Source organism: Rhinolophus sinicus, linkage group LG02 (assembly GCF_036562045.2).
Source record: "Rhinolophus sinicus isolate RSC01 linkage group LG02, ASM3656204v1, whole genome shotgun sequence".
NCBI lineage: Eukaryota > Metazoa > Chordata > Mammalia > Chiroptera > Rhinolophidae > Rhinolophus > Rhinolophus sinicus.
This window is the reverse complement of record NC_133752.1, coordinates 144,269,113-144,288,429: the sequence shown is the minus strand read 5'-3', so window position 1 is coordinate 144,288,429 and position 19,317 is coordinate 144,269,113. Positions and strand designations below refer to the sequence as shown.

General features: G+C 48.2%; 1 protein-coding gene across 4 annotated transcripts; it reads right to left on the bottom strand.

Moving 5' to 3' along the window:
* Positions 1 to 99: 99 nt before the first annotated feature.
* Positions 100 to 19,277, bottom strand: AVIL (advillin). Of its 4 annotated transcripts, XM_074325474.1 has the most exons (20): positions 18,455 to 19,277; positions 15,884 to 15,968; positions 14,391 to 14,465; positions 13,489 to 13,685; positions 11,888 to 11,996; positions 11,685 to 11,795; positions 11,191 to 11,393; positions 10,640 to 10,718; positions 10,429 to 10,527; positions 9,587 to 9,740; positions 9,387 to 9,487; positions 8,757 to 8,894; positions 8,494 to 8,652; positions 7,531 to 7,710; positions 5,982 to 6,127; positions 5,733 to 5,877; positions 3,999 to 4,187; positions 3,294 to 3,362; positions 2,159 to 2,275; positions 100 to 685 (listed from the first exon to the last, which is right to left on the bottom strand). In XM_074325474.1, exons 2-20 carry the CDS (start codon positions 15,947 to 15,949, stop codon positions 572 to 574), a joined length of 2,451 nt encoding a protein of 816 aa, XP_074181575.1. In that variant the 5' UTR covers positions 15,950 to 15,968; positions 18,455 to 19,277; the 3' UTR covers positions 100 to 571. The 4 variants fall into 4 exon arrangements, with proteins under 4 accessions (XP_074181575.1, XP_019598016.2, XP_019598015.2 ...); XM_019742457.2 differs by having other exon boundaries at positions 9,387 to 9,740; XM_019742456.2 differs by lacking the exon at positions 18,455 to 19,277 and having other exon boundaries at positions 9,387 to 9,740; positions 15,884 to 16,529.
* Between the last annotated feature and the right edge of the window lie 40 nt (positions 19,278 to 19,317).

Below are 19,317 nucleotides of genomic sequence, written 5' to 3'. Positions count from 1 at the left end.
AACAGTGCCTCTTTACTTCCCCAGTACTGGGACGTTTCTCCCAGCATAACGTCAAATTATTACTATAACAGGCAAACCCAGAATATTCCCATTTGCTCATACAGGTATCTTTATTTGAAAAGTTAAAAAGCTCTGGCACATACAGATCTGGGCATTTGGATTTTGGCTGTGGGGTATACATGTGATTAATTTCAATGATTTGTGGGTTAAATACGTTTTGAAAATACCGATTTTAAAATTTTAAATGAATTAGATCCTTGCCTCAACACTTTAAACTTAGTTTTCTGTTCTCTTACTTTTAACTTCTCCAAATTCATGTAGTTTTTGTGCTTTCTGCTGAGGCTATAGCCAAAAGGCCACAAAAATCAAAAAATGGGTAGTTAACATTTTAGGTCTATAACTAAGGAATGCAAAGATGAGAAAAATGGAGAACATGCTATGATTTGCAGACCCTATTTTCTCTAAATTAAGTAGCTGGATGTTAGGCAACAATTGGAAGATAAATTCTTTCCTGTTATTGGCACTATCTGCTCTCTTCTGTGGTCCAGCAATAGGCGTATGCTTTCTTGCCTTAGAAAAGCCCCTTTTCTTTCTTCATTTGGAGCTGTTTCCAGCCAGGCAGAGCAGCAAATTGCCCTCTTGTGATGCCAAACACAGAAACAAAGTCCTGTTCAGAGAGGTAATTCTAAGAGAGAAGAAGTTTCCAGTTAGAAGGAAGACATAGCACCTATCAGTGCCAACAGAATTTGGGGGAAGGGGGCCAAAAAGGGTAGGTCCTCAAAGAGGGAAGTACAATGAATTTTCAGAAAGTCTGTAATAGACTTAAATTATTCACTGGAGAGTTTTTCAGGTTGTAGAGTCCCATGTTGGCCTGTGGAAGAACTGACTGGATTCACTGCTCTCAGGGTTCCACCTGGCACCAGTTTCTTGCCAGAAGGACAAGAAATTGGTTATGTATTATGTATGAATTCTAGACATTAGGTTTTGGCTAAATAGTGAGATAAATTGAGTGATGGTTTTCCTTGTTTTATGCCCTTATCTGACATTTTTATCCAGACATTTTCAAATACAACATCAGGTGGATCTTGTTGAGAGCATAAAATTCTAACATTTATTTATTGATGCTTAATGAATATTTTCTATCCGAGTAAAATTATTAAGATATGGCCTCTGTTTTCAAGAAAGTTGTAGTCCAGATACTTAAGAGTTGGTTTGATAAGACATTGTAGAAAATCCAGAGACCCTTCCCAAATCAAATCCTTCAAGGGAAAAATAAATGAATTCTTTTACCATGAAGATGTTAATTCAACCAAAACTTAAGAGGTGCCTACCATCTGCCAGGCACTGTTTTAGGTGCTGAAAAGCTGAGAATGTGATGGTGAACAAGACAGACAAGGTTCTTGCTCTTAAGGGTATTAGGAGAGGGAGAGATAGACAATGAACAAGTATAAAGGGAGGGGTGAGGGTAGCAGTGTTAGGTAGAGTGGTCAGGGAAGGCCTTCCTAGGGTGGTGACATTGGAGCTGAGACCTCAACAATTTGAAGGCGTTAGCTCTGACGATCTGGGAGAAGAATGTTTTTTCAGGCAGAAGCAATAGTGAGTGTAAAGGCTCAAAGGCTGGAGTGAGCATGTCTGAGGAATGGAAAAGCAGCCACTGGCCGAAGGGGGCTAAGCGGAAAGGGTAGTGGGATGTGAGATGAAATCAGAGAGGGCGACGGGTCAGCTTGGATAGGGACTTGGAGGCATGGACAGGACTTTGGATTCGTCTCTAAGTGCAGTGGGAGGCTGTTCAAGCTGCTTTAAGTAGAATAGTGTCATCTGTTGTAAAAGCCCATTGGTTGTTATAGGGAATGGATTGCAGGGAACAGGAGTGGGAGCCAGCTGAAGGACTATTGCAGTGGTCCATCATGGCTGTACCAGACTGGCAGCAGAAAAATGGAGAGGAGTGGACAGGCTAGCCGATGGATTGATGGGGGGGGGGGGGGGTGAGAAGAAAGAATCAAGAAGGAGCCCTGGGTTTTGGCTTGAGCTACTGGATAGCTCAGATGTCTATTGAGTGCTTACAGTGTTCCAGAACTGTCCTGGCCAGATGATGAGACAGGTGCTTTACTCCTGGAAAGCTCCACTTATATGAGACACAGTTTCTTCAGCCACTCACCTCTTTTTTGGCAGGGTCCACATCCTCAGGCAGTTCTTGATTCTGATTTTTCAACAGAACTTCTATAGGATAATATTTTAGCTCAGAATTCAGGGAAAGGGTTGTGTTCTTCAGGTCCTAAGTAAAATAAAGATGTAGACTCAGGATAAAAGACTGTTTAGGTCTGTGCAATCAAAGTTCTTTGTGTGTGATATTTAACATTTTGGTTTATAGCACTTCACCCTTTTAGAACAATGGTCCCCAAACCTGGCTGCCTGTCAGAATCATCTGGGAATCTAAAATATTCAGCTTTGGGGGTCCTTCATGGGAAAACTGATTAAGTCTAAGGTAAATCCTGTTTGGCATAAATGCTGTGCTTAAATCTCATTTAAATATTGTGATCACATCTCTTCTCTTGGCACTTTAACTTAGGCTCTACATTTCCAGCCTTTAAATGACTTCAAATTGAAGTCATACTTAAATACATTTTAAAGATGCTACATCACCATTAGTTTTGAAGTCTTGAGTTTGTGGAGCACAAAGGACAAAATTGCCAGATGGCTTGGACACCTGCTGCCCTACACTCATCCTGATGTTAAACTGCTGTTGGATTCCAGGCTAGAGGCTCCACTTCTTTTAGCCATTAAAGTAAGGGTAATGGCCTGAGTTTCTGTGGACTCCACTGTCAGAAACTGATAAACATATCACTTGCGTTAGAAGCTTATTATTTCTGAAAAATGCTGCCAATAAATTTAATCTGCCCTGAATGACAGAGTTGAATAATAAAATTAGTTTTTGTTAGGGTTTTTTGTTTTGTTTTTTAAGGAGGGCGCAGCTCACAGTGGCCCATGCAGGGATCGAACTGGCAACCTTGGTGCTACCAGCACCATGCTCTCACCAACTGAGCTAACAGGTTACCCCCTCTTGTTTGTTTGTTTTTTTAAACAGCAAGTATTCTAAATTCTGGAAGGCAGTAAAAAAAGGAACTTGGCTCTGAGACCTGCTTTTTTACTGATTAAAGCAATCTTCGTATCAGAATAGACCACTAGAGTGACCCGAGGCAGGACATGGTAGGGTTTCACACACGTGGCATGTGGAAGCATTTGCTGTTTCTGGCTCTAGATGCCTTTGTGACTTGTTCCTCCAAGAAACTCACAGCAGTGATTCTCGTGATAGCAGCAGTGTCTCCCAGCTCTTCTTTTAACTGTTCATATGATTTTCCTTCCTGAAAAGAAAGAAAACACAGGATGAGGTGCTGCATATAGCGGCGGGCCATCTCAGGCCTAGTCTGTACCTTTGGGAAAAGCGGAAAAGCCAGGGAATCAGAAGACAATTCAGAGATGAGCAAAAGTGAAAATCCTCCCTTCTGGGCCCATGCCAGGTTGGAAGGTACGTAAACATGATCTGCATTCTTTGCTGGTGGCCTCTCAATCCTCCATACAAGATTTAAGACAGAGCAGTTGACTAGGAGTCGGAAAACCTGGCTTCTTCCTACTGGTTAATTGTGACTTTAGATAAATAACTTTTCTAAGCGTCCTTGTCTGTAACATGGCAACACAATATTTGTCCTAGCTATCAGGATGGTTGTAAAGCTCCGAAAGATGATGTGTGTGGATATACTTTCTAAACATTGTTACTTCTACACATTGCTTATTCCTGAGACAAGCTGTGAGTTCTCTAACTGGACTTAGTTCTGTGGTGGGTGGGAAAGAGAAGAGAAGTAAAAAATAGGGAGGGGAGGAGAGTGGGGGAAATGTGGTTCTGGATTTACTCAGCCTCTGAGTACCCCCTCTTCCCACTGAGAGATGAATGCTGATCTCCCTGGCAGTAAGAATGGCTTCCCCACTCGCTCTGTTCTTACACTCCAAATGTGAGAGTCCCAGGCCAAGAACCAGCCTGTGAAGATGGGAGGCTCGAACCCCTGTTTAATGATCAGGATAGGTGTGTCAGCGTCCCGGCCGCTGGGATGAGTGTGCAGGTACTCCTGGGCTGTAGCCAGAGCGTTCTCCTTCTCTGCGGCATTGGCCTCAGCCCCAATCCACAAGAACACCTGTTGTGGGAAAGATGGAATATTTGTTAATGCACTCATACTGAGAACTATGTATTAGATCATAAACACTGCCCTGTCTTTTCCCCTCAGCAATCCACAGCCTCAGCAGAAAAAGCTTTTCTCAGAGTAATCTTGATTTGTGATTTTAATTGCCACGGGTATCTCCCACGTCTACATGTCCCGTCCTGAGAGCTCTCTCTCTGTCTCTCTCTCTCTCTCTCTCTCTCTCTCTCTTTCTTTCTCTCTCTCTGAACTTCAGCTTCCTAAACCCAATTACTTGCGAAACACCTCCTCTGGGCTGTCTTCAAACACCTCAAATATAACACCTCTAAAATGTAGCTCTTCTTTTCTAAACTTGTGTCTGTGCATTCTTGGTGAGTGGTGGCCATGCAGTCATTCCTATGGCAGTAGCCTGGGAGTCATCCTAGACGCTCCCATATCCAGTGAGTCCCCAAGGCCGGCCAGTTTACCTCCTACGCATTTGTCAAATCAGTGACCGCGCCTCCATCCCTACTCTACTGCTCCTGTGCAGGCCCACAGCAGCTCTGCCTGGACTATCCCAGTAGTCTCCTGACTGGCCTCCCATCATGGTCTCCTTTTGCTCTCACCCCCATCTCTCCTCACCTACACTGGCTGGAGTGTTCCATGTAGAGCACAGTCTGACCTTGTCATTCACCTGCTTACATTTCTGTAGCTTTCCAGGATAAATCTCAAACTTCTTGACATGATAGGTAAGGTCCATCCCTACTTCTTCAGCTCCATTCCTAGGGTGCTCTTCAACTCTGCCTTATGCTCTGATAATAGTATTCATAGTTCCCTGTACGCGACTATTTCATGCCTTGCTTTTACTTGTGCTATTTCCTTTGCCCGGAATGCCCTCTTTTCCTATTTAATGCCTACTTATCTTTTGAGATGCAGCCTGGGAGCCATCTCCTCCAGGAAGTCGTCTCTGAGCCCCTAAACTGTATGAGTGCCTCTAATCGTGCTCCTATGGCACCTCGTATGTACCTTCCTCACAGTAAAACGATGTTTCTATGTCCCGTCCCCACCCACTCCCATCAGCCTGTGCAGTCTGAGAGTGGCACGGGCCTCTTCACCTTGGTGACACCACACCTAGCACTAGACTAGAACAGAGGAGGTGCTGGGTATGTTTGCTCAGCCATATTGAAGAACATGGGATGTCACGGAGAGGTTGCCTTGAAGATATCCCTCTCTCACCCCTTTATTCCCTAAAAGGCCCATATCGCTGGATGTGGAGCCCGCTGCTATTGATCCTAAAGAGACAGAAGTACATGGTGATAGGATGGCCTGATTTTCCCAAAGCAAGGTGGGAAAATTCCCGGGAGGGTGAGTCTTAAACAGTATTGTCTCCAACCCTGGCAAAAAGCAAGCTCTTTCGTTGGTCACCACGGACAATTGCTTAATTGACTGGGGGATGGTCCAGGGCTACCCTGGGTTTATCCTGTCAGGGGAGGTACTATACAAAAATAGCCAAAACTGTGAGGATCACTGCCATTTGTTCCAAGCTCTCTGGCTATGTCTTACCTGGTCCCAGGTGTCCAGGAGCATCACGTCACCCGGGTTCAGGTCATCCTGGGTGAAGTCTGTGATCTCGGTGACAATGAACCGGCCAGTCTTATTGGAACATTCAAAAAGACGGGAATGGACATCTAGGATTTCCTGCTGTAATCTGCAAGACAGTCCGTCAGGAACTGAGCTGCTTAGAAATCATGTGCAGTTCACCAGCCTGGGAGGCAGAGGGAGCCAAGAGGAGGGGATGCTGTGGTTCCGTACCTTTTGTCATTGGCATAGGGAGTTTTCCCTCCTAGCAGGTCCCAGAACTCAGCAGGCTCCTGGCCCTCAGCCACAGCGTCCTCGGTGTCATTACAGAGAATCCCAGCCAGCTCCTTAGCCATTGCCCGCTCATCCCCACTAGACCCCTGCGAGTGGGGCGAGAAGAACACAGATGTTAGTCACACGCAAGCACGTTGATGTGGAAAAAACGCTGAGCCCAGTAGCTCAGTGTAGCCAGGATCAGCTGTGAAGCCACAGCACCTCAAGACAGGGTTTGTTCTAGTGCTGGGAAGGGGGTGAGGGGCGGAGCAAAGAACCGGATTGGACTCTGAAACACACCATAGATGTGAACAAGAGTCTCCTTTGCATCGGCTTCAGTTGGAATTTTAGCACCTATTTTTGATTTTTTTAAGAGAAAAGAATTTAAACTTATTTTTAAAATTCTGTACAGGAAACTACACTTTTTGGGATACATCTCTATGAGTCTTGACAAATGCATAGAATCGGGTTACCACCACCACAGCAAAGAATCAGGACAGTTGCTTCCCCCCTGCAAAAATTCCCTCGGGCTGCCCCTTTGTAGTCAAACCCTTCCAAATCCTTCACCTCTGGCAACCACTACTCTGTTCTCCATCACAATAGTTTTGCCTTTTCCAGAAGGTCATAAATGGAATCACACACTCTGTGACCTTTGAGTCTGGCTTCTTTCACTTAGCACATGCTTTGGAGAATCTCCTTTGTTGGTGTGGGAAGCACAGCTTGTTCTGTGTGTTGCCGAGGAGTATTCCATTGCATGGATGCACCACTGTTTATCTATCTATTCTCCAGTTGCTTCCAGTTTTTGACGATTACAAATAAAGGTGCTATAAACATTCATGTACAGGTTTTTGTGTGAAGAAAATTTTTTACTTCACATGGATAAATACCCAGGAGTGGGATTGCTGGATCATAGGTAAGTGTATGTTTTATAAGAAACTGTCCAATTGCTTTTCAAAGGCTGTATTTACATTCCCACCACCAATGTGTGAAAATTTCTGTTGCTCTGCATCCTCACCTACACTTGATATTGTCAGATTTTTTAGCCATTCTAGTAGGTAGGTAGTGGGAGCCCATTGGGTTTTCATTTGCATTTCCCTAATGAGTAATGATGGTGGGCATCTTTTCCTGTTCAATTCTCTTTTGTAAAACGATTTTAGTGCTTTTTAATGCAGATGCAATCTGAATTGACAAAATCACATTTTTAGTGCTTTTGTTCAGGGTAATGCCTGTCCTATTGCAATCCATGAAACTGGTGTGGAAAGATTGACGTACTCAGCCTCCATTTATTTATGAAGTTTACGGAGTATCTCCTGGGTGTGAGCAGTGCTGTCATCGACTTTCTAATTGGAGGCCTATTTGTGGGGAATGTTGGCGGCCCTTTTAAAGATCCTTTAGGAAAAAGGCTCCTCTTTTTGCGGACTGCTCCAGCCTACTGTCTGTAGTTCCTTTGCCCGTGCCGACAGGAGGGTGAGCGCAGGGCTGGTGTGACCACTGGGCCCAGCCGTCCTACCTTGCCGTACCACAGATAGTGCGCTGTTTGGGTCCGCAGCAGGAAGACGTCATTGGAGTTTAGGGAGGAGGCGAAGGCTGGAACCTCCACTGCTTTGGTGTTAGATTTGGCGTTTCCTTGAATCTGGAAGAGTCTTACTGGAGGATCGGGCTCAGCATTTCCCTTCCTAGAAGTCCCACCCTAGCGAAAAGGAGAAAAGCAAAGTCTAGATCTAAGATGCACCGTGTGAACAGAGGCGTGGGCTAGCTGTTTTGGAGAACATGGATGTATTTGTCACCATCTTTGCCCTTGAGGAGCTTGTAGAAGCTTGTAGGTGGGGTGAGCTGGAGTTACGGTACCAATCATGCTAGCTTTCATTCTGAGACCTCTGTTACAAGCCGGGCTCTGTGGCTAGTGCCTTACCTCCATCATTTCATGGATCCTCCAAATAACTCTGAAGTAGGCATTATGATCCATAGCACAGATGGGGAAACTGAGCCTTAGAAACCTGGCTAATAAATGACAAGACTAGGACCTGACCACAGACTTGTGTATATCAGGCATGTGACATTGTACATTTCTGGTAAGGCTTCAGCCAGGGATTCATGGAAGAAGTAGGACTTGAATTTGAAGGGGCACATTCGGTGGAGGTGGTGGACAGGGCATGATATGGCACATGTGAGGTCCAGTGAGGAGACCCGCCTGGCGAGTGGAGCTCTGTGTAGGTTAGGGAGCTGAGGGTAACGTACCTTCACAGGTAATATGGGTCAGATGATGAAAGCCGTTGAACATGAATTAGACAGTGATTTGGACTTGAATCCCTGGGCAGCTGGGATTCACTTCAGTGGCTTCGATTAACCCCTTCTTGTACAAGTCGACCCCAAGCCCCGCTCCCCACCCCTCCTCTCCTCCACTGTAGCCCCTGCTGGCTTGTTAGTTCTGAGCATTCCTGCTCCAGGTGTGACTTTGTCTGTGGGGTCTCACCTCAAAGATAACCAGCTTTCCTTTGAAGATAGCCATGAAGTGGCGTGGCTCCTTCCCCATGGTGACCCGGACCTGCACCGGGGCCCCATCAAACTGCCGATCCACCTCCACTGCCTGGTATGCCGAGGCTGCCAGCTCATCCTGCGAGGCGTGGCGGCCCTGCAGCGGGGACAGGGTAGGGATGGGCCCCTTCTTTCCCTGCCCCAGCTCAGTGGCCAGAGGAAGCACCATCTCTCAAAGCTGAGAGCCTGCCCCAGGCCTACCTGCCAGATGTACAAGATGTAATGTGGCTTCCCATAAACCTCGTATGTATAGAGAACCAGATAGCAGTCTCCCCCATAAAAGAAGCCGTACCACTGATGCTCCACGGGGACCAGCTCCAGGTTTTCAATTCTCCAGACCTGGGCACAGAAGGAGACACAATTCCCCAGAGATGGGGGTCCTATTTGAAGAGACAGCTGCCTGAAAGGAATGGGCCATGCGTAGCAGAGAATCCCCATGGGTAAGGCACTTGCGTCTGTCCACTCAAAGTGCCCCTGCCCCCTCTGGTACTGCTTTCCCAATGGTGAGGCTTATCACATTTGCATGATTTGAATCCGGAGGAGAACTGGATCATCCCTGGTCAGGCGCCTCCCCATCACAGCCCAGAGGTGATTTGAATAGATCTGCTAGATGAGTTATTGAGAGCTCACTGGGGTATCTGCCTTTTGCTTCCCTGAAGAATTGTGGGAAAACTCTGCAGACTCAGAGACCTCTCAGAGAATACTCCTGAGGCACCGGAGGTGAAAAGGAAAGCAAAATAGACCGGGAATCAGCTGCCCCCTCCTCTCCAGCTGACAGCCAGGAGAGCCAGTGCTGCCTGCCTGCCCTGAGACGTGAATCATTAGGCCTACCTCAAATTTTCCGTTGCCATCATCGACCATTCTTTCCTGGGCAGCTACCTCTGGTTTATTGTGCAGCAGAGTCACATCAAATTTGTCCTGGGAAACTTTAGCTGCGGAGAGGGGGTTGGGAGAAGCCAAGTAGGTGAACAGCATCCGTGCCTGCCTTTCTAGAGTCCCAGCAGCGAGAAGACAATCTGGGGAAATCTTACCGATTTTACCGATGCTGAACATTTTCCCCAGGCCTGTGGTCTGCTCCTTCACTGACCACTTCTGGAACAGCTGCTTGAACATGGCTGACTCGGCACCGTCGTTGACGGTCTCCACATTGGTGCTGCTGGGGTAGCCCTTCATCTTGATGAAGTTCTGCACACACGCCCCACCCCCAAAAGGCAGGTCAATCAGGGAATGCCCTGGGTTCTTTGGCCAGTGGGTTCTTTGGATCCACCCCATTTGAAACCAGTTAGTAGGATCACTCCCTTCTCGAAGTCGGAGTCAGATTCTAACTCACTCTGTCTAGGCACCAAGTTACCTGCCTCAAGAAAAGGACTGAGTGGCACATGCTGGCATCTCTGTATTGGCCTGGCATGATTTTCACTAATCTTTTTTGCAAGATCCTGTATCCTCCGTTCTTTCAGCACTCATGGACTCTACTGACTGTATCCCATTTATGTGCTCGTTTACTGCTTTGTAAGTGTACCCTGCTTGGTTCAGCTGCCTGGGTCTGCACAAGAGCATAAGCTCCTTGAGGACAGGGCCACTAACCTTGGTAAGTGATACCTATCCCCTTCAGTAATAGCAGCCATGTTTTACTGAGCCAGTATGTGTGCCGAGTCCTGTTCTGAATGCTTTACAAGTGTCATTTAATCCTTGCAACACCACCGGGAGATGGGATTAAGCCTGGATTTGAATCCCAGTTTGTCTGTCTGACTTGGAAGTCCGTGGATATAACTCCGATGTTATCTGCTCAAGTGCCTAGTAAGGCTCTCTGAGCACATCTGAAGTGTTACTGACCAGAATTTTTTAGACAGTATCACACATCTGTAGCTCCTACCAGGGCTTTAGACATGGCCATCTGTTTCTCAGCTTTTGTGGCTCCTCTTCCTTTCCACACATAGATCTTGGTTCCACTTTGGTCCAGGATGTAGCAGTCCTGAAGTGGTCAGGGATAAAAGTGGTTACTGCAGCTGAAGGCCTTTCCCTAGGGCCTGCCCCCAGAGCTGGGCCTGGCCACCCCAAGCCAGGCCCACCCAAGCTCTACTTACATCATGGTTCAGTAAGTCCTGGACCAGTGGCCTTGTTGCTACCTCCGTGACCGCCAGCTGCCCCGCCGAGTCTGAGACACTGGAGAAGGGGAGAGTTTAGCCTGTGCCTTCTCTTCTACAAAGTATCTTGTAGTCATTTGATATTTTCCTGGCTTTGGAGTTTCTGAGTAGAGTTTGACTTCCTATGTCAGGTGTCACTTGAGCACAGGTGAGCTGTGAGGGACTCTGTTCTCTAGAGGAGACTTTTGTGCATCTGTTTCGGAACATTATCCCGTCCACATCCCTGAGCATGTATAGACCCGAGTGAAGGAACGGTCTCTCCAAGGGACCAAGAAGAGTTGCTGACAAGAACGGATGGTAGCTGCCTCCTTGAGTGGGGAACACCGAGCTCCTTCTAGAAGCTGCATTTGAAAAAGACTAAAAGCCAGACACCTGCACCCCAAACGAGGAACCAAGCAAAGTGCCTAATTTTCCAGGGTCTCCACAAGGTGTCTAGGGAAAAACTTCCCCCTGCCCCAGCTTCCAACCAACAGCCAGGTTTAGCTACTCACTGATATAACATGACATTCGATTTCTGCTGCTGATCTATGATCTCGTCAGGGACCGCAGGCGGGATAATGGAGCGTCGGCCGAGGGTGTCCTGAAGGACCTTCATCAGCTCCGGGCTGGCGGCCTCCTTGTCTCCCTCGATCACTCCTATTTCAGCACGGCCCCCTCGCTCCCTGTCCCGAATATCCTTTGCCAGAAGCATAGCCTGTCAAAGAAGCCCATGGAAGCCCTCAGCTCGTCTGGGCCCCCTTTCTGCCTGATAGCGTTGGGAGGAACAGCCTGGATCCCAGACATGAGTTATCCTGATGCTGAGAAGCCCAGGGGTGAGTCACAGACTCTCTCTCTCTAAAACAGTTTCCATTCCAAAGCAGGGGTCCGGCTGGAACCTCAGGGACGAGCCAATGAGGAAGGAAGAAGGAAAAGGCACCTGAGAGAGCCAAGTCCCATGACCAGGCCTGAGGGAGAGGAGGAAGCAGGAAGACTGGAAGAGAGGTACCTTCAGGCGCTCCCCACTGTTACTCTCTGGACCATTCCATTGGATGATGACCTTCCCAAGGTCCAGCAAGAAGACATCTCCTCGGTTAAAACTGTCCCAGCTCATTTCCACCTGCAGATGAGAAGTAGACATTGTTCAGGAGGAATTCTTAGGTACCAGGTAGAGAGGCCCTGAACCCAGGACAGATAGTCAGCAGGACGTACCTCGGTGGCCCTGATGTTTCTCTTCCCCTTCACGTGTAACAGCCGCTTAACATCATAGGTGTTGGTCTCCACGTGCTTCATCCCAGAGGCCACACCCCCCTTTTTGTATCTGAGGGAACATCCATTCAGTTATTTATTGCACACCTGCTGTGTGCTCAGTATGGGGGAGGCGATGGCAAATTACACAAATGCAGCCTCTGCCCATGTGGGTGATGATAGTAAATAAACCAGGTAAATCTAGGTGGTGGCAACCGCTGCCACAAAAGATGCAGTGACGGATTTTTTGACAGAGTGGTCAGGGCCGTTTTCTGGGAAGGAGTGACATTCCAGCTGAGCTATTAAGAGGAATAGGAACCAACCACCAGAGAACTAGTGATCCAGACAGAGGGAACATCCGTGATTGAAACCCTGCAGCATGGAAGAGCTTGTTTTGTTCTAGGAACTGTGTGACTATCAGTGTGTGACACGGAGAGGGACACAACCAGGAAGCAGCAGACGCATTAATGACACCATGGGCTTAAGACCAACCGACTCCAGAAATCCGTTCTCCCACCCTGGCACGCACCCCAGCCCAGCCTCCATCCCAGGCGTCCCGCTCGTGAAGGGCTTGCAGAAAGCCACGCTGGAGCAGAGGGGCTTTGTCTTTGGTGCCCTGGTGACAGTGTGGTGCTCTGTGCCTAGCAGGTCCTCAGTCAGTGGGGATGGCCGAGCTGCCAGAAGCTAGCTTTGGACCAGCCTCAGAATTCTCAAGCTCATTGGAATTTCTCTTTTTGTTTTTAGTCTCGAATGCAAAGTCTTGAATTAATGAAACTCCTCAGTTCATGGACCAGCATTGTCATTGGCCTTTACCAGACCCCTCTCTTGTTTTAAGTATGTATGGATTCCCTTTGATCTGCATGCCCTACTCCCAGTCCTCTCCCCGCCATGGGCAACCACTCTAACAGTTTGACATCTATCTTTTTATTTTCATTCTGGTAAAATGTGTCCTGTTGTTTTGTATTCACGTATTTAAAAAAAAAAAAACAGTAACAGAAAACAGAAATTGGCATTCTGTTACTTATCTTAAGGCTGTTTCGTACTGTTCACTAAGCACCATGTGTTGCAGCTCTGTCCGCCTATTAGGTGTATCTCTAATCCGTTGCTTCCAGCCGCTGCACAGTACGCCTTGGTGCCATGGAGTATTGTTCCTGCCCAGTCTCCCAGTGATGGGCCCTCTACGTTGCCTGCCGCTTCCCACCACCGCTAACGATACTGCTGTGACCGTTCTGGTTCATGAGCCCTTACGGAGCTGGGGATGTGAGAATTCCTTGGAGTCACGTGCCCAGAAGTGGGATTTGCCTCAGTGGCAGCGGACTGCTCTCCGGAATGCTGTGCCAGTCCTCCCTCCCACCAGCAGGGCACCAGGGCTCCTATTTCCCCACAGCCTCGCCAACGCTTGGCACCACCCAGCTGTCTAATTTGTGCTACTCTAGTGGGCGAAAATGATAGCATTGTTTTGATTTGCATTTCTCCGATTACTGTCTTCGTGTACTTATTGGCCCTTTGGGTTTCCTCTTCGGTAAAGTGCCGTTTCCGTCCTTGCTCTATGCACAACTACTCACATGATGCCCTGCTTGAAGTAGCCACGGAAGGTGTCGGACTCATGGTACTGGACCTCCCGGTGCTGCACGGGGCTGCCCCCCAGGTAGTCATCCAGCTGTGTAGTGTAGATGGCTGCACAGCTCTGCTCGTCATGGGAGGAGTCCTTCCCGATCCAGAAGTGGATGTTCTGGGACAGGAGACTGCCTGCTTTCCGGGTCTGGGATGCAGCCAGAGAGATCAGGTCAGGGGCCAGCGTGCCTCCCTTTGCTGCTGGCCCCTCTGGCCTGGGGAGAACGTAGCATAGAGTGGCTCGTTTGCTACGCTGGCAGGCTCCGGGCCTCTCCTTTCCTGCAGCAGCTCCTGTGTAGACCTGCTGTGTGGCTCAAGCTCTGGCAGCCCGATTCCTCCCCCATTTGGGAAAAATTGACAGCTTATTGTTCTCGAAATCAATGGAAACCAATGGGGACCTTTTCTGAGCGGGACTGCGGACTTACCTGGCCGCCCCTCTGCTCCCCTGCAGTTACACAGCTGGCACAGGGCTGATCTGTGCGGCTGCGTAGCTCTGTCAGCACTGCTCATGTGGGATATTGTTTCCTCAACTAAAATGAGCACTTTGAGGCCAGAGATGGCCTGTGATTATCTGGCCTTCCTCACACCACTTTAATCTGGGGTCTGGGCCTCTGGAGGGAGAAGTGCTACTTGTGGGCTACTCACCCAGGTTCAGACTGAGGGCCCCACCCCCACCTTCTAATGCAACATTTAAAACCCTGGCCTAAGAATGGACTTTGATAGTCAAACTGGAGGCCTGTTCTGTATAAGCAAGACGGATGCCAGGGGCCTGATTAGCACCACTGGCAGCGGAGCCTGGCTCCCAGGGGAGAAGCTTGTGGGAATGAGGGGGCGGGGGAAGGATGGTGCTCACCGAGAGGATGACGTAGCAGTCCCCCTCGTAGAAGTTGCCATGGGCACTCAGGGGCACCAGCACCAGCTCCATTTTCTGGAAGGACAAGGGGTGTGTACAGGCTGCATTCCCTGCTTCCTCTCCTCCCCCCACCCCTGGCCTCCTTCTCTTCTGCATCATTTGCCACAGGTGGCAGGGAGAGGAAGGGGAGATGTCCACACTGATCTTGCAGGGTGTGGCAGTGAGCTGCAGGGTTCGCCTGGCCACTCTCTGTCTTCTGAGCTTGACCTGCTTGGCCCCGTCTGAATCTGGGTGCCTGTCTGCACCCCATCCTCCTCCCCACCGCCTGCCTGGTCCTGTCTTGCTGCCTTATGAGCCAGCTCCAGCCCAATGCAGGGAAAGGAGTTGCATATAAGCTATCAGGTAAAACCCTGCCCGCCTTTGAGCAGGAGCACCAGTGCCTCCATCACTGTTCCCCAGTGATTTCAGACGCCGGGGCTGGCCAAGGTCTGAACTCACAGAATGCCAGGATTCTGTGAGGCTATGGGGCGTGAATGCCAGCAGTGTGCGGGGCTCCAAGCCCAGTGTCCCATATTTGGAGTTTGAGTGGGGGCCCTGATTTGTCACCTGCATATCTGGCTTGTCCCAGGAAGGCCATTCACTTGGCCTCTAATATGAATTTTCATCACTACCTCCAAGTGAAATAAACTTGCAGTCATACTTGTGTGTATTCTATGTAAAATGTGTGTTTAATGTAAAAATGTTAAATATCCCATACTTTCTATACTCTTTCAGTATCTATTGGTTTTTAAATAAACTGTGAGCCTTAAAACAATGGAAGTGAGCTGGACCTCTCATAAGCTCTGAGCTGCTTGCTAGAGGCTGTGACTCCCTCTTCCTAATGGAGGACAGTGGAGTGAGGTGTCACCTCTGGGTTTTATGCAGCAGCCACTCATTGGGCTCAGAGCAGGGAGATGGAGGTAGGGGGGTGGTCCTCACATCAGGCAGGGCCATTTCCAACTATAAATTGCTGGAGCTCAAGGTCAGCTAGAGGGGCTCAAACCCAGGTGGGAGAAGGGATGAACCATGGCCCCGATTGTGCTGTGTTCCCAAACCTCCCCTCTACTGTGCAGGAGCCAGAGCACCCTGTGGTGGACAGATTCCATTTTTCTGAAAGAAGTATCCGTCCCCTGGGTGGGCTGAGGCCCCACCCATCTCTCCAGGGCATTTACTAGAAGTGCAGGCTCACTGAGCAGATGGCTGGATAAAGGGAAAGCTTATTTTTGCTTGAAGCCCTATTCTCCAAGGCCAAGAACATTTCTTCCACCTGCCAGCTGCCTTCTTTGAGCACCCAGGAGGGGTCAAGGATAGGAAAATGTGCACTTGGATGCTGCCTTTCACTGTTCAGTGGACCAGGGAGTGCGGGAGGGCTGTGATGTAGCAGGCGTGGGTGGCCAGAGTCTGCCCCAGTTCAGTGAGGAGGCAGGTGTGCCTCCGGCCCAGGTGTGCCTCACCTCTATTCTCCAGGTGATGATCCCAGGGTCGTTGCCCACAGACCTGAAGGCGCTGCTCAGAGGCATGGCTCTTGTCTTCTTGGGACTGAAACATCACAGAGCATGGGGGGAGATGATGCCTCTCCCCGAAGGCATCTGTCCAGCTCTCCTCCTGTCACTCCCCAATCTCGTCAGCCATCCTGCCATGTCCCTGTGGCACATCCCTGTGCTACTGCGGTGATGGATGGGGGAAATGACTTGTCCAAGTTCACATCGTTAGCCTGGCTGGTCCAGGGATCCCCACCCTGCTTCCCGTTTGCCACTTCCCTTGTTAAGACCTCGGGTGATAGCCATGATTATTTACTGAAGGGTGATAAATACGTTGAGCCCTGTGTTGATTCACTTTATTATCTCATTTAATTCTCATAAACGGAGTATATTTTCTTTATCTTACATTGTAGGAAAACAGAGGTTCAGAGGTTAAATAATTTGCCCAGAATCATACACTAGAATGAAATCTGTATCTGATCCTAAAATCTGTGCTTTTAGTCACTTTGTTGTCCTGTAGCCCTTTCTAAAGTTATCTAAATTCAGTGGTACATGGAGAGAAAAACTTATGTCAGAATAAATATTTCTAAACTGAAGCTGAAGTAGAATAATATTGTATGTCAAATATATATATATATATATATATATATATATATATATATATATATATTTATGTATTTACAGGATGTGGAGTGTAGCGTAAGGAAGACAGTCAATGGAATTGTAACAGCTATATAAGATGTCAGGGGGTAGTAGCTTGGGGGAGGGGAGTTATCACTTTGTGAGGGGTGTAAATGTCTAACTATTACGTTGCTTTGTACACCTGAAACTAATTTTTAAAAGCAAGAATAACTATTTCTAAACTGGGCTGCTTTCTCTCACTCTCATCCCCTCTAACTCTTCCCAGATCCTCTCCACTGTCAACTCTTTGATCTTCTCTTTGGGCTTTTATATTCCACTCTTTTTTCTTTTAAGTAAACTATCCTAAAACTCAAACAACTTGTCCTACTTTTGATTTATGACTAGTATATTCCCTGTACCTCACAGAAGAAAAGGGAAAGTAAAATGGCCGGGCTGGGCCTGAGACAAAGAATGCAGGTGCCACAGGGGAAGGTGGGTGTGGCCCGGTCTGCCTGTGGGCAGATGCCCTTCTTCCCCTCCCACGCAGACCCACCTCCCCCACAGGCAGCCTCCCACACAGACACTAAAGAGCCAGTGGTGCTGTGTCTGGCCTTGGGGGCGATGGGGGCGGGGGAGGAAGTGGTAAAGAGAAGGCCTGGATTATACAACATCCCTGTTCATCTCTAGTCCAGGCGTTATCTATCTCTGCAGGGTTATCGTGCACCCACACACATCCCTAATTACGGAGGGGCTTTATATAATTAAAATGCCTGCCTGGTTCTTGCTCTCAAGGAGCTTGCAATCTGATAATACACATGACTGATGAATGCTCCCAAGAGGCTAAGGACAAGGGCAGGCTTGATGGATCTACATGGATGAAAACCCACCTAGATAGGGCTGTGGAGCTTTGCTGTTTACAGGCACATTGTGCTTAAGAGGCATATCTGGCCATTCTTTCCTTGAGCCTTTGTGGATGAAGCCAGGTTTGGAGGACATGTGCCATTATCTAGTATGGACTTCGGCAAAAATACAAAAAGAAACTCCCTTTGTCTATGGCTAAGGCAGGACTAAAGCAGAGCAGTGACGCGGAGCAGCCACTGTTTGAGGATTTAATTTGATAACTTGCATTGCCCCACCCTGCGATGCTCTGAACTACCAGGAAATATTTGTTAAGGTTTTCTTCAGACCCTAGATTTCAGTCATTAAAGGTAAATGCTGTGACACAACTAGGGGAAGGGGAAAAGAGCCAATGAATTAATTCCTTGAAGATAGAAAAGTATCAGTCTGATAAAAGGCAAACCAACTGTCATTAATTAGGACTGTGACTCTCAGAGGCCAAAAGCAGTCCCATTTCCTAGCAAGGACTTAGCAATCAGGAAGGACCTTGTTGGGCCAGGGTCCCCCAAACGTAGGAGAGGACATGCTCAAAGAAGGGACTTCCTGCCACACTGGAACACCTAGAAAATGATTCCCTCAAAACTCAGCCACTTCCTCCATCCTCCCTAAGTCCTTACTAATTCAGCACCCCTTGCGATCACTGCAAAAACCCTGGGCGTGGGTTGCAGTTTTGAAATCCCAGGTTAAAAGCCAGTGGCCCTTAATTCTTCAAGGTATCCATATGAATGGACCCCAGGGGAAGCTGCTTTTAACTTCTGCCTTGCCCCAGACCATCTTTCTGAGGTAGGTGAAAGGGGTCTTCTCCATCTTTCCCAGCTTTTAAAAATGTGCCCTGTTTAGTGGTCTCTACAAACGGCCTTGACATCTCAATAGGAAGTTTGTAAAACTGGTCACAAACTCCTGGTTCAATGCTGTAAAAGCCTCATTCAAGAAGACAAAGCCAGGGAAATCTGAATCTCCTCTTCGTTTCTTCCTGGTTCAGTAGGACAGCTTTACTGACGTGCACCCATAAACCATAGACCTTACCTTGCCTTCTCTCCCACTGTCTTCTCAGTTTGCTGGTGAGTAAGCAGCAGCGGTATTGAAGAAGCGCCCCAACGCAGGCGGCTCCAGGTCCCGCTGCCTGAGTGTAGTAATGGCTGCGCAGACTCTGGGTTATATTTGCTTGGGTTTGCATCTTCACCACATTTTCCTAGCCCTGGCCAATCATGGCCAGCCTAGCTCTGGGCTTGACTTATTCAAACCAGAGGGAAAGCTTTATCTGTTCCTATTCAAAACAGCAAAAACAAGAGCAGACTTTTAAAGGCTTCTTTTCTCTTTTAACTCCAGCTCCACGCCCTGATCTAATTGATTTTTAAAAAGTACATAGCCCATCAATAATGCAGGAAGGAGGATATGAAACTTGCCATATTATAGATATAAATGCATTTTGCTGATGACAGGAGGCAGGGGCTGGAGCTGCCGCCGAGGGCGTGGGATGTCCAGGCTTGGCAAGCGCCTTCCTGAGAAGCTTCTGGGCATGTCTCAGAGGGGAAGTGTACTCAGAAGGGCCAGGAGTGTTATTACATCATCCTGTTTTGCTCCTTGGGCTCATACTTTGGTCATCAATATTTGAGGGCCTACTGTGTGCCAGGAACCATGCAGGACTCTGAGTTTCAGGGATCACAGTTTGGGAATATCGGGAAGGGGCACAGAAGAATGACGACTCCAAGTCCCCTGGGGGTGCTGGTTCATCCCCAGAAGTCAATAGGACACCGAGCATATGCTTATTAAGCACCTGGATGGCAATGGAGTTGGCTCCACTGGGGGTCGGGGAAGAGCTAATGTAGCTGGATGTCTGTAAGTTTGAGCAGAAGCCCAGTGCTGAGTCTCTAGTAGGTCACACGGCC